The sequence below is a fragment of the Mastomys coucha genome, unplaced genomic scaffold (assembly GCF_008632895.1).
Source record: "Mastomys coucha isolate ucsf_1 unplaced genomic scaffold, UCSF_Mcou_1 pScaffold22, whole genome shotgun sequence".
Taxonomy (NCBI): domain Eukaryota; kingdom Metazoa; phylum Chordata; class Mammalia; order Rodentia; family Muridae; genus Mastomys; species Mastomys coucha.
The window spans coordinates 11,038,495-11,053,422 of NW_022196905.1; the positions used below are offsets into that span (position 1 = coordinate 11,038,495).

The 14,928-nt window shown below is 42.7% G+C and overlaps 1 protein-coding gene and 1 long non-coding RNA gene across 2 annotated transcripts in view; one reads left to right on the plus strand and one right to left on the minus strand.

Annotated features, from left to right (window-relative positions):
* The window catches only part of Rab1a (RAB1A, member RAS oncogene family), a 25,207-nt gene extending 16,684 nt beyond the window's left edge, over positions 1-8,523 (minus strand). Inside the window, exon 1 of the mRNA XM_031342336.1 lies at positions 8,251-8,523. Within this exon, the coding sequence (XP_031198196.1) occupies positions 8,251-8,273 (23 nt within the window). The 5' untranslated portion in view covers positions 8,274-8,523. The remainder of the gene's footprint in view (positions 1-8,250) is intronic.
* A 1,838-nt stretch (positions 8,524-10,361) lies between these two features.
* On the plus strand, positions 10,362-11,939 carry LOC116071339. Its single transcript, XR_004110836.1, has 3 exons — positions 10,362-10,380; positions 11,450-11,531; positions 11,915-11,939. It is a non-coding gene; the product is annotated as an uncharacterized LOC116071339 (long non-coding RNA).
* The last annotated feature ends 2,989 nt before the right edge of the window (positions 11,940-14,928 follow it).

Genomic DNA, 14,928 nt, shown 5'->3' on the forward strand with positions numbered 1-14,928 from the left:
CTGGTCTACAGAATGAGTTCCAGGACAGCCAGGGCTATACAGAGAAACCCTGTCTTGAAAAAACAAAAAAAAGGAAGGAAGGAAGAGAGAAAGAAAGAAAGAAAGAAAGAATAACTGTCAAAATCATTAAGCCAAGCACTTGTCTATAATTCTAGTACTCTGAAGACAGAATGCTTTCCTTCAAGTTTCCAGTCTGCTTCAAGTCAACAATGACTACATAAGCAAGATCCCGTCTCAAAAAAATAAAAGCCCTAACAAGTGCCAAGACCATGAAAAAGGAGAGACCTCAGAGAACAAAGGTAACAAATGTGATATAAATAGAGAATGGTAATCTAGATTGAATCCTAGACCAGAAAAAGAACATTAATGGAAACAGTAGTGAATCAGAATTTTAAAAATTTCAATTAAAAAATAAAAACAGCCAGGTGGTGAAGGCTGACACCTTTAATCTCAGCACTTGGGAAGCTCCAAATTTGAGGCCAGCCTGGTGGTCTACAAAGCAAGTTTCAGGATGGTAAGGGCTATACAGAAAAACCTTGTTTTGAAAAACCAAAAGGAAAAAACAAAACAGAAAAAAACAAACAAAAAAAAACACCAAACCAACCAACCAAGCAACCAACCAACAACAGCACGGCACACTTGTAATGCCAACACTGGGGAGACCGAAGAATCGCTGTGGCTTCTTGCAGCCAATCTAGCCAAATCAGTCCTTTTCTTTACATGAAACTGGGAATAGAACTTTGACACTAAGTCTTTGGAACTGAGACTGACTTTTTCAAAAATACTTATTAGCATGCATTAATTTTACACTGGATTTTAGTATGGCATTTCCTATCTATCTTGGTCATACATGGCCCTCTTGTCCTACTCTCAAGGGTCACTGATCCTCTTCAACTAATCCTCCCTCTACTTCCATAGGAGATGGGGGTAGCAAACAAGTTTCATTAGGGTTGTTTACTGGAGTACAGGTACCTTGCCAGTGGCTACACCACTGAGAAAAACATATCCTCCAGCAAACATTAGTTCCTGAGGATTCTCAGAGAAGGCTGTGTTGGAGAACGCATTGATAATCCATGACAGGAAGTCAATGGTTCAATTGTGGGAAGGTCTTGCATAAGTGCTTATAGCTGCTCCAAGTTCAAGAGTGCAATGGCTTGCTTCCATGGCTTTTCACTCTCAGAAAGACTTCACAACTTCTAAAGTCCCAATTAAAAAAAAAAAACATCCAATAAACAAGAAAGAGAAAAGCAAAACAGAAGCCAGGCAGTGGTGGAGCACGTCTTTAATCCCAGCACTTGGGAGGCAAAGGCAGGTGGATTTCTGAGTTCGAGGCCAGCCAGGGCTACACAGAGAAATCCTATCTCGAAAAACCAAAAAAAAAAAAAAAAAAAAAAAAAAAAAAAAAAAAAAAAAAAAGAAGAAGAAAAGAAAAGAAAAACAGATACACTTAAACACTTAGGAAAAAGACCAACCCACACAGTATTTAAGAGGTCAAAGGCTACTTAGACCTAACTATAGCTTTAATATTCTGTGGCTGCTGCCATCTCTATATTTTAATACTTAGAAGTGGAGTTTACAATTCTACCTCAGCCTTCTCGATAGCCTAGAATTATAGGCATGGACCACTATGTAAACTTCACAAACCCTTCTTGTCACAACTATGTACCTAAGAGTCCCAAACTTCCTCTGCCTTCTCTAAGAGTACTGGAACATGTCATTAGTTCCTACTCAAAACACCTTCTTTCCTGTTTTTAAATCTCTCCATTGGAGCCTGGTGGCAGGCATTTAATCTCAAGTTACCTGGAAAGCTAAAAGGGGAGGATCAAAAGTTCAAGGCCTACCCAGCTACAGAGGGAGTTTAAGGCCACCTTGAACTCCCCCTTTGACTCTGTCTCAAAATAAAAAAGGGAGAAAGCTCACTGCCTATGGAAAATGACCTATGAAAATCCCCAGCAAGAAAGTAAGGGTGTCAGGCTGGAGATGACGCACTGATTAAGAGCATTGGCTGTTCTTACAAAGGACTCAGTTCAATTCACAGCACCAGTGCCTATAACTCCAGCTCCAGCAGATATGATACCTTCCCACAGACATGCATATACCAATATACATAAGATAAAAATAAATCTTTTTTTTTTTTTTTTTGGTTTTTTGAGACAGGGTTTCTCTGTGTAGCCCTGGCTGTCCTGGAACTCACTCTGTAGACCAGGCTGGCTAAATCTTTTTTAAAGTGAGTGTGTGTGTGTGTAATAAAAACTTCTCCATGAATATTTAAAGTAGATGTTTATCTAAATGTTATCTGGCTTAAATTTTAAAATTTTAGGGTTGGGGGGATGCACTTGGAAGCCAGAAATTCAAATTCCTGTTGGCATGAAAAGCAGGAGTTTTTTCCCTTAAATTATATTCTAAGGGTGCTGAAGAGATAGCCCAGCATTTAAGAGCACTGGATGCAGAATGTTCCAGAGGATCCAGGTTCAATTCCCATAATTCCAGTTCCAGGAGATTCAACTCCCTTTTCTAGCTTCCTCTGACACTAGGCATCCATTAGGTGCAGACAAATATGAAGTTAAAAACACTCATAAACATAAACAATTATTTAAAAATATTTAACCATATTATAGTACCAAAGCGGCAATTTCAGCCCCAACATCTACAGAAAAAGAATGGGCTGACCACTCCCTTCTCCTTAAAAGGTAGAGGGAGCAATCTGCCAATGGCTCTTACCAAGAAACTCCTATGTGAAATTCAGACAGAGAGTAATAAAGAGTAAGGCACATCTAAAATAGCTCACATAATGGCACTCAGGTTTTTGTTGTCTCTCCCTTCCTTCCACTCTTTCTCTGAGACAAGTCTGTAGGCCAGGCTGCCCTGCAACCAAGACTGGCTTTAAACTCCTGACTCTCCTGGGTACTGAGTGAACATTTGTTAAAGATTCCAAACAGCTGCCTGTCTACCTGACAATTACAAACAGTGATGCTCTAGACACTTAAAAATCACACTCTACACAGTAAGAGTCCTAATTACTTTTCTTCTTCCTACTTTTCTCCAATAGTTGGAGTATAAAATGACAGAGGCCATCTGCCTGGCATGTACAAGTACTGGATTTGATTACCAGCCACATACACATTCACAAACAAAACAGGAAAAAAAAACACTCTAATAAAAACTACATGAAAGCCAGAAATGATATTATAGGAATGCACTGTAAGATAGATAATTGATTAGCTCAGTTTTATTATCAAATACTTAAAAGGGAGAGGCACTTAATTGAAACAGCTCTAACTATTTCAGAAAAGCAAAGTATGAAAGACTGCTAACATTTTCAGGGACTCTGGAGTCTCATTTTAAAGAGGAGGAGGGATGGAAAGAAAAGATCACCATCATTAAACTGCTCTGCACAAGTTCAGGAAAGGCTGCTTACTTTTAAACTAAGCATCTGGGAAATGGGTATTCAGTCATTTCCATCTACACAGTGAGGTTTGGTTTGGTTTAGCTTTTTAAAACAAAGCCCAGGCTGGTCTGGAATTCACTATGTAGCCCAGCCTGGCCACAAACTTCAGGTAATCCTCCTGCTTCAACCTCCCAAGAACTGGAATCACATGAGCCACCATATTATGCTACTCTGTCACTTTAATTAATAAACAAGCCTGATGACTTCAGCTCAATCCTTAGAGCCCACATGGTATAAGGAAAACCTAGCCATTTCTGTGAACCCCAGGTCCCAGTGAGAAACCTTGTCTCAAGAAAATAAATAAACAGGGGCTGGAGAAGTGGCTCAGTGGTTAAGAACACTGGCTGTCCTTCCAGAAGACCCCAGTTTGGTTCCCTGCAACCACATGAGAACCCACAACTGTCTGTAATTCAGACAGCCTCTTCTGACCTCCTAGGGCACTGCATGCACACAATAAGGGGAAACACTCACACACATAAAATAAAAATAATAAAAGGTAAAAATAAATAAAATGGACAGCTCCTAAGGAATGAAACCCAAGTTTGACTTCTGACCACCAAATGCACACACACATGTATGTATACACATACACCCACACTCATACACATTCAGCTTCAAGAACACATGCACACAAGTTTAAGGCCAGTGACAGAGCTCAGCTGGTAGAATGCTGGCCTTTAACATACAAAGGTTCAATAGCCAGCACCTCACATCTCAGCCCTCAGCAGGCACAGAGGATCAGAAGTTGAAGGTCATCCTCAGTTATAAAGTGAGCTTGAGGCCAGGTTGGGATCCTTGAGACTCTGTCTCAAGGTAAATAGTAAATAGAACTTCCCTAGAAGCTAATAGACTATGACAAATACTTCTTGTATGAAGATAATATTAAGTCTGTGTTTATTTCTGTCTCTCTCTCTCTTTCAAGACAAAATCCCTAAGCAGCTGTTGACAGTCTAGAATTCACTACTGGGTGAATTCAGGGTGGCCTGGAACCTTCAGTGATCCTCCTGCCACTGTCTCAAGTGCTCAGAGTACAGGCTCCTACACCCCTGGCACTGTTTAGTATTTTCAATCAGTGTGTTGGAATAATCACTGCCTGCTTCATTACCTAGCTCTGAAAATCAAAACTTGGACCAGCAACATATCTCAGTGCCAAGACTAAAGACAGTATGATGATCCCCAGGACCCGCATAGTAGACAGAGAGAACTGATTCCTGCAAGTTGCTCTCTGACCTCCATACATTCACTGTAGCAGTCACGTGCCCCCTCTTCAAACATACAATAAGTGTAAAAAGTCAAAGCTTTCTTTAGATCTCCAGAAAAAAAAAGTTTTGGCCTTTTCCATATACTGTACCACAGTTCAAATCACACTTTCAGTTAAATGCAAGTGATTCAGACATTACCCTTAATTCCTGCCATAAAGATAACAGGTTTTTTGATTTTTCCCAAATTAGTCTTTCTTCAGATCATAAAAACAGAGAAAGAATACACAATGAGACAAATTATAACTTAATAATTATTGATATATTGCTTGTACTTGTGACAGTAATAAAATAGCTATCATCACCTCTAATCTTAAACAAGTTTCATAAATCCTTTCCTCAAATTCCTGGACAATTTATTACATAGTCTACAATGCAAATATAAGCCAGATATTGGCATACATGAGAACTCAGAAAGAATGACTAAATGACTGTCCATTCAGGGCATGGTGACTTGTGTCTGTGATGTCAGCACTTGGGAGGCAGAAACAGGAAAACTGTTACAAATACAAAGTCAGCCTCATTTACACAGGGTGTTTCAGGAGAGCCAGGACTACTTCACAGTGAGATCTTGTCTTAAAACTAAGGGAGGAGAAAGAAAAAAGAATTATCCTTGCTATATATTAGCCATCCCTCTTTCTTTTCCCTTCCTTGCTCACTTCCTTGCTCACTTCTGTGCTAATAATTCTTTTTTACATTGTACTTTAGATTATGGGGGGAGAGGGGGATGGCATATGTGGAAAGACCAGAAAACAACCTGCAAGAGCCAGTTCTCTCCTTCCACCATGTAGGTCTGAAGGATAAAACTCCTAAAGGTGACAGATGCCTTCAGGTCTGCTGAACTGCCTTACTGATGCACTGGTAATTTTCTTGCTTGTCTCTTCTATAACAATCTTCCAAAACCCAACAGTCCAGAACAAGTGACTCTCTCCTAAAGCCATGCAGTTCTGATCCATGCTGCACATCTGCGTGCTGTATCTCCTAGTATTTGATTTGACTTGTATAGAATCTACTTTGAATGTTCTGTCACAGGCCCCTTGAGACTAAGGTTCACACTCCTTAGTCCTAGATTACTTTAAAATGATTTACCCTTCTTACAGCATGATCTGGATAGCTGTCCACAAACATTTTTTTGTACTCCTGAACCATACTACTACCTTAGTAGGTGGTAAAAATGACTGGTTTATAAAAGAAGAGAAACAAAGGCTGAGTAACATCAAATTTTTGTCACTTAGTTAAATCTCTTACAGTATTAAAAAATATAGCCAGGCAGTGGTGGCACATGCCTTTAATCCCAGCACTTGGGAGGCAGAGGCAGGCGGATTTCTGAGTTTGAGGCCAGCCTGGTCTACAGAGTGAGTTCCAGGACAGCCAGGGCTACACAGAGAAACCCTGGCTGGAAAAACCAAATATATATTTATGTATACACATGTAACAAGGACTGGAGAGATCAAATAGTAGTTACGAATATGTATTGTTCTTGCAGAAAACTCTAGTTCTATTCCCAGCACCAACATCAGCTGGTCATAAGTACTCTAACTCCAGCTCCAGGGGATGTCTCTAACCACAGCAGTCCTCAACCTGTGAGTGGCAACCTTTGGAGGTCAAAAGACCCTTTCACAGGGGTCACATACCAGATATCCTACATCAGATATTTACATTATGATTCATTACAGTAGCAAAATTACAGTTATGAAGTAGCAATGAAAATGTTATGGATAGGGGTCACCACAACACGAAGAATTGTATTGAAGGGTCATAGCATTAGGAAATTTGAGAAGCATAATAAAAATATTTAAAATACACATGTAACACATATAGGAATCTTCTTAGATAGAACAGGAATCTCAGAAATTACAAACCTTCCTAATATAACAAGTTCATGTTCTTTTCGGTTTCCATAAAATCTAATTAGGAACCCCAATTCAACTTTGCTTAACTAAACTAATTTTGTTCTGGGAGAGGGACTGCCAACACAGCAAGTGTGTCACCACATGAACTATTCCCAGCTTCTTAAAGTACAAAAGCCTGGGCCTACCACATATCTCTGTGGAAAGTGCTTATCTGAGTTCAATCCCCTGAAGCCACAAAGGAAGAACAAGTTCCCAAAAGGTGTCCCCCGACCTCTGACGCAAGCGTGGTGTCACCTGTGCACCTGCAATCACATGCATCACACACACATACACACAATAAAAATAAAGTATGTAAAATTCGACCAAGATACTAAGACTTCTCCTTAACACAGACAAAAAAAAAAAAGTTTCAGTATTAAACCACAGTCTTAGAAAACTTGAACTCAGAATGTCTTTTGCAAGAGCCATGTGACACACACATGACAAGTCAGCTGAGCTGACGGATGGACCTCTTCATGGGGACACACTTAGCGGTAACTGACCAAAGCAACAAATAAGCCCAGCTTTTAGGGCAATACTGATTTCTCTTATTAAAAACAAACAAACAAACAAACACCCCTCTCCCTTAAAAGATTTCTGACACAAAAGCATAATAAAAATGACATCTCTTCAAGTTATTTTCATATATGGAGAGAACTTTAGTTAGGTTCAAAGAGAGAGTCTAACAATGTCTACCCAAGAAAAGAGAAGAGCAGTTCCCATGAAAGGTGCCAGGTGTGTCACATCTGCTATAGTGACTTCTTGAGTAAGCAAGAAAAAGGAATGCATTAACTTTTCATGACACGTCATGGAACCTCATTCCCTATCTACAGGCATTCAACCAGGTAATCTAAAACCTACAGCTCTATCATCAAAAAGGCCCCATTAGTTTCTTTTCAAAATTGTCTGCAAACTTGTACTTTAACTTGGTGGTACCAGGAAGACATTTCTAGTTTATTTTTAGTTCAGTTTTGTTGCTGTTGTTCTTAACCTAGTGGAGACAAAAGGTGACTGGGAGACTCATGTGTCCCCTAAAACAAACATTTCACAAGTGTTCAGGATTTTATTATAAGGGTCACATCTCACAAGTCTTAAAGAACTCTTCCATGAGACAAGCCCAAAAGGAAACTAAACATTGTAAATAGCTTCTCACCATCTCCTCATCCCCCTCAAGCCCTCGCAGTCCCAAGAAGCATCCATATTACCTGAAACCCAACCGAGAGAGCTCTAACAAGCTCGGAATTTACAAGTAAAGCTGGTTTCCTCCCTGCCGACGTTGACAGCTCCGCAGAGCCGGCGCAGGGTCTGACAGTGCCCTCTAGCACAGCTCTCCCACCTACCTCCCCTTAAAAACAAGTCCTCCTCCAGCCGTCACTGCCTCCAGAAACGCGCCCCTCCTGGCTGCTGTCCGAGGCCCATTCCCCAACGCCCAGCCGCGGCAGCTAGCCCCTCGCCGGCTGCGCCCAGGACCCGGCCTGCAGGCCCGACCCCTCCCCGCTGCGGCCCTCGGCCTTCAGACAATGGGGCCCTCGGGCAGCTCCGTCTCGTTCGCCCAGCCGACCTTCCCATCGTTGCGCGGCGAGCCTCCCCGCGCCCCTCACCCCCGGCCGGACGCTCTCACCCCGGCCCGCCCCGGCTCTCCTGCACTCACTATTCGGGATTCATGCTGGACATGTCACTGCAGCTGCCGCCGCCGCCACCGCCCTTGCTGACGCAGCCGCCGCCCCAACTCTCCGCGCCACGGGTAATGGAAGGGAAGGAATGAGCTAAGCTGTTCCGGTAGAGCAAACGTCGACCCCACTCCGACCCTTAGAACACAATCAGCAGCCGCCGCCACTCAGAGATCGCTTCCACCCAAAATGGCCGCCGGCGAACCAGGAACTGGGGAAGCCTAGGCCAAGGGGCCTGTCGCGGCCCAGAGGGCGGCAGCGTCGCGCGGCACGCTGGGAAAGAGAGTCGTGAGCACACCACGCGCTGGGCACCCTGACGGAGCCGAGGGCAGCCTGCACTCAGCTTCCCACTAGGCCCCGCGCCCTGAACGCATGCGTACTTGCGAGCTTGTCGCCCGCCCCGTCCCGATTCCCTCACCCCACACTCCGCCCTTCCTGCTCCCCTCCCCGCTGGCCTGCTGGCTAGGACTTCGCTCGGACTCCCCCTAGCGGATTGGCTGAGGCCGACCAGGCTGTGTTGATGTCATCAGTGAGACGTGGCAGCAGGGCGAGTCTGTGCCCCACCGGGAGGGGAGGAGGAAAGAACCCGGCGGAGGGCGGTGCCGCAGCAGAGGGGGAGGGGGAGATCTCAGGAACCCTGGGACCAAGTGAGGAGGGATGGAGACAGCTTGAGAAGCTCTGCTCTGGCAAGACCCCAGAGGCCAACACCATCAGGGTCTTGGGCTGCTCTAAGGACAGCCGGAAACTCAAGCCGCTTCTGTGGACCTTGCGCTTTCTCACTCACCCAACTCCTTTTCTAATTTTTTTTTCATTTTCTTTTTTTTTTTTTTTTTTTTTTTTTTTTTTACCGTTTTACTCTAGCAACAAGATGTTGCAATAGCTGCAAATGGACCCTGCTCTAGTCTCTCTTCTTCCCCCATCCATTTGCACACACACCCAGATTTACCTGTCTGAAACTGCTCCTCCATCTCCACTTCCCAACCTTTAAAGGCTCCACAGTGTGAGACACAGGCTAAAGCCAGCCTTAACCAGTCTTCTTACTTGAGGCCTAGACTTAAAAGTTGAATTGTTTGTTGGGGGGTTGGGTTGGGTTGGGTTATTAAGTTTTGGGGGGTTTTGCAGTTGTTTTTGCTGCTGTTTGTTTTTTTATTAGTTAGTACTAATTCTGTGTCCTTCTGCAAAATTGGGCAGTAGTGTTTTTTTAAGCCATGAAACTCTTTACAGACTCCAGAACTAATAATAATACTTTTTTTTTTAGACCTAATGGTCTTAACTTTAATCAGCTCAGGAATTTAAATCTCCACTAAACTTTAACGCATTATCTTGGGTTATTTATTACAAAGGGCATAGGATAATACACTGTTCAAAGTTTATCTTCCAACTTGTTCTAAGCAAGAATATTATCTCCTGAGGCCAACTGTAGATTTAATTTCTGAATTTCTGTGACACCAAAATATGCAAAAGAGGCTGTTCTCATATCTAGCCATATACTCAGAACATCTTTAGACATCCCTCTGGAGTTCTTCCATGTGTTCTGACAGCCTTATCAGACCATACATACCTAGGTTTGGGGGCTTTTTGTTATCGTTTGGGGTTTAGTTTTGGTTTTTTATTTTATTTATTTGTTTATTTTTTAAATTATTTATTTATCTTTATATGAGTACACTGTAGCTGTCTTCAGACACACCAGAAGAGGGCATCTGATCCCATTACAGATGGTTGTGAGCCACCATGTGGTTGCTGGGAATTGAACTCAGTGCTCTTACCCACTAAGCCATCTCACCTTTCTTACATTAACTATTTCATTTCCCAACAAATTATCTTCTAGTAACCTTTAACCTAATTGACAAACAGAACAGTGTGAAGTATATAGCACAGTCCTTCCCTTACACCCCCAAAGCCTTACTGTACCTGTGTATGTGGACAACAGAAAAGTTCATATCTTAGTTACTATGCAAATAGATTAGAAACTCTTGGCTGTGGAGTAGTGAGTGCCAGCTTCCTTTATCCTACTACAGCGTAGGTGTTATTGATATTGAAGACTCCTTCTCACAGGACTGAAGAGATGGCTCAGAGGTTATGAACTCTTCCTGCTTTTGCAGAGGACCCAGGTTAGGTTCCCAGAACCCACATAGTGACTCACAGCCATCTATAACTCTGGTTTCATACTAGAGGCCTTTTTTCTGGCCTCTCCAGGGACTGCATGTAGGTGGTGTACATACATACATACACCTAAAACACTCATATAAAAAAGAAAATTAGCATGTGCCACTACTCCTAACTCTTAGATGTATCTTAAACTAATCTCTCTTGTTCCCTCTTTCTTTGTCCCTCTCTGCCCCAACCCCCATCTCTCATGTATGTGTGTCTGTGCATCTGCAGACCTTGTGTGACCATGTGTCCCTATATAAAGGCTAAAGATCAACCTCACATGCCTTCCTTCTTCTGCCACTCTCTGCTTTGTTTTTTGAGACCAGGTCTCTCACTGAACCTGCTCTCAAAAAGAACCTGGAGCTTTGGAGCACGATCACCAGTTGGGTATACTGGCTAGCCAGTGAGCTCCTGGATCCTTCTGTCTGTACTCCAGCATGAGTGCATTGGCTGTGCGTCATTGGTTTTCACATGGGATGAAGGATCCTTGAGTAAAGTGTGTATGCAACACTTTACCCACCAAGCCATCTACCCAGCCCCCAAACATACCTGTAACAAGTTTTGCTGGTGCAAATTTTAGCATATTTCATGTTTAAGTTTTTACCAATAGTTTAGATTAATAACTCAAAATAATCCAAATATTGGTGGCTCACATTTGTAATCTAGCACTGGAAAGGCTGAGACAGGTGGATTGATGGAAATTTGAGGAGAGTCTAAGCTACATAGTAAGTTCTAACTTAAGCTTTATACAAAACTCACTCAAAAACAAAATTTTTACAATCAGAATAACTCATTAAAATGCTGTATACTCTAACTGTCCTGTCGTTGAGTAGTTCTGGAGGGTAGAGGTATGACCAGCACCCAAGCACAGATATATCATGAATGAAGCTTGGGTTTGAGTCTCAGCATTACAGACAAAGCAGAACGACCTCCTACTTTCTTTTAAAAAGAAAAAGGGAAAAAAATTTATTTTTTATATATGTATGTGTTTGCATGTAGAGGTATTTACACTTGTGTGCTGTTATCCAGGGGAGACCAGAAGAGGGAATTGGACCACCTGGAGCTAAAGTTACAGAGGGTCCTCAGAATAGAGTTCTCATCTTCTGCAAGAGTAATGATTACTTTTAACTGAGCTATCTCTCCAGCGCTGCTGCTTCTTCTTCCTCCTCCTTTCATTTATTTATTGTGTGTGTGGGTATATGGGGAGAGCTACAAGTCAGGGCATACATGTGAGAGCTTGGATGTGTGAGTGTATAAGGAGTACATGTCAAGGGACACATTTGAGGGCAGAGATGTGTGGGTGTATAGGGGTACATGTCAGGGAATACATCTGAGAAGGGCAGAGAACAAGTTTTAGGACTTGATTGTCTCAGCAAATGAATTCTGAGATTTAGCTCAGAATAGCAGGCTTGGCAACCTACTGAATCTCTCCAGCCCTTCTGTTTTTTCCCTTCTTTTTCTCTTTTTTTCTCCCTCATTCTCATTCTTTTTCAGATATACATGACCTGGCACTTAATAAATGTATGTGGACCTTGATCTGGGTTTTCAGGAAGAAGGGTAGGTTTGTTTTGCTATTTTGAGATAGGTTCTCATGGAACTCAGGCTGGCCTCAGATTCACTGTGTAGTTGAGGATGGCTTCAAACTCCCCTCAGCTCCCTGTTCTATGAGTTCAAGCACACCCTACTATGCCCGGCTACACTTGAAATGTACACTTAAACAATATAAAATTGAAGATTACAATCTTCTCTTTGTCTTTAAGGAGATTACCATTCAATGTTAGAAAGTTCTGAGAATACAGATGAGGCCCGCAGGGGAAAGTGCAAAAAACAACACTTAAAGGGTGTAGCCTCTAGAGACTGCTAGGAATGAGGGATGGGAAGAAGGGATTCTCTGGAAAAAACACAAAGAATGCATGTTTTTTATTTGATGGGAATAACCTGTAACTTTATTGTAATGATGGCTAGTTATATAACTGTACGTGCTTGTAAAAGCCCAGGTCACTTGGGTCTGAGTCTCAACATCACCAAAAGAACTCACAGTCCTATATATACATACATATATGTATACATATATGTATGTATGTATATATATATACATATATATACATATATACATATATATGTATATATATATAAATTAGGGCCAACAAGATGGCTCATAGGTAATGGCACTTGCCATGAAAGCCTGGCAAGCTGAGTTTGTTCCCCAGACATCTAAAGGTGGAAAGAGAGATTTGGCTCCTCAGAGTTGACCTCTGTCTGCCACAGATGTGCTGTGATATATACATATATACACACACTACTACCACCACCACAACAACAACAATAACCACAACAAGATTTCATTAAAAATTAAAGTTGTGCCGGGCGGTGGTGGCGCGCGCCTTTAATCCTAGCACTTGGGAGGCAGAGGCAGGCAGATTTCTGAGTTCGAGGCCAGCCTGGTCTACAGAGTGAGTTCCAGGACAGCCAGGGCTACACAGAGAAACCCTGTCTCGAAAAACCAAAAAAAAAAAAAAAAAAATTAAAGTTGTACTTACTTATACATAAATTGTATGCTACCCTCAGAGCAAAGCAGCAGCCATCTCCATGTTTCAGCTGTGCCTATTTGCAAAAGATCATCCCAATTGGACTTCTCCATTGTTTGACACTCCTTCATGGATGGAGTGGGTAGGAGGGCCATGGGACTCCAGCCTAAGTGTCCAGTATCCAGACACTCTCCAGCTAATTGCATGTTGCCTGGTGATCTCAGGGAGAGCCTAAAGTCTATGTGCTGGGGAAGACTAAGGTAGGGAACGCCATCCATGTGGCTAGTGGGGAGCCATCATCCCTGCTAGGCAAGGACTTTCCAGTGTAGCTTTGTATCTCCTCTCCTGTCAGGAACCACCCAGGTATGCTCAGTGTGTAAGTCCAGTAAATAGGATCGAACTCCTTGTCATTGGAACCTTAGCAAGGGAGCAGGGTGGACATTACCTAGTTTCCGAGCAGGAGAAAATTCTTGTAATATACATCAGTTGTCAGTTATGAATCAGGCATTTAGAAAATGGTAAGAGGTGAGTGAAGGTCTAAAAGGAAATGGTTTCAGTATTTTCAGGTAGGTCACTGGTATGAACGAGGTCAGAAAAAAAAAAGGCTGAAATTTTGATTATTACAGAAATTAAAGAGAGGAAGCCACTTAACTTGAAATATGCACACTGATTTAAGGTTACTGGTCCAGGTTCCTTGAGAGCTAAGGTAAGAGATACCTGGGCTGAGGTAAGATCATGAGGAGCCCCTGCCTACTACAAAATTTAGACTAGTCAGCAACAAGCAGAGCACAAAGCACCCCATGGAGGAATGGAGGTGGAGAGCTCAGCAGTTAGGAGCTGCGTGGAGCCTGCAGGTAGGAGGATCCATCTAACTGTTAAAGAGTAACTAGATTCCTTGTGGTAAGACCGTGTATGTCCAGTCCAGGGGCAATCTACCAGGAACAGAAAGGAGGAGAGATTCCTAGAATCTGCCAGTTTGCAGGGAAGTGTAGAGCTAAAAATAACAGAAATATCCAGCTCACCTGTCAACAGGGCAACAGGCCCCAGCAAAGTGAGAGAACAGAAAGAAATGGAGTAGAGAAGGAAGGTTCTGTGCTCCGAGGACAGACAGAGCTGGCTGCAGTCGTGTACCATACACACACATGCACACACATGCACACACACAGCCTGAGAGCTAGAGATGAAACTCAATGGGAGAGAAAGCCCTGACTAGCTTGTGTAAGGCTTGCTTGCTCAATGCCCCTCACACACACCCCAGAGAAAGCCTGCCAAAATAGAAATCTGTCAAAGGGGAACAAAGCTAGACTTGGGCTTTGGAACTCACCTTCCACGCAACATGAGGCGGGAAATGCTTTAAAGCTAAGTAATGGTCTTGGGAAAGACTGTGGAAGTAGGGTTGGCTCATTTTAGCTGGGCCAAATGAGTTTGTTCATCCAGCTTTATTTGGAGGAGAAACAAAATCATCATCATCATCATCATCATCATCATCATCATCATTATTATTATTGATAAGTTATTTCTCTGTTGGTGAAATGAGCCAATACAAGCCAGATTCGATTATATTAAATGCAGGTTTATTGGAAAGTTGCTCTCAGCTGAGTTCTCAGTCCACCAAGGAAGGAGGACAGGGAAGTCACCATGGGAAGAGAGAGAGGAAAGGGGGAAAAGAAAGAAAGAGCACATGTGCAAAGAGAGAAGGAGGGAGAGAGGAGAGAGAGGAGAGACAAAAATGTCTGCATTATATAGGGAGGAGCCTCTGGGGGAATGGCAGCCCAGTCCCTGGGCTGGAGAGTTCAGGGTTGAGGGCAGGTACACCAGGAAGGGACTGGGGGATGCTGAGAGAACCTGGAGGCCAGGACTGCTCTGGTATGTTAAATATGCACTTCAACCCCTTGTCCTGGGGTCTGAAACCAAACAATTATTAATCCCTTTCTTTTTAATTTTCTGAATGTGTTTGTGAGTCTATGACTCATGTGTGCA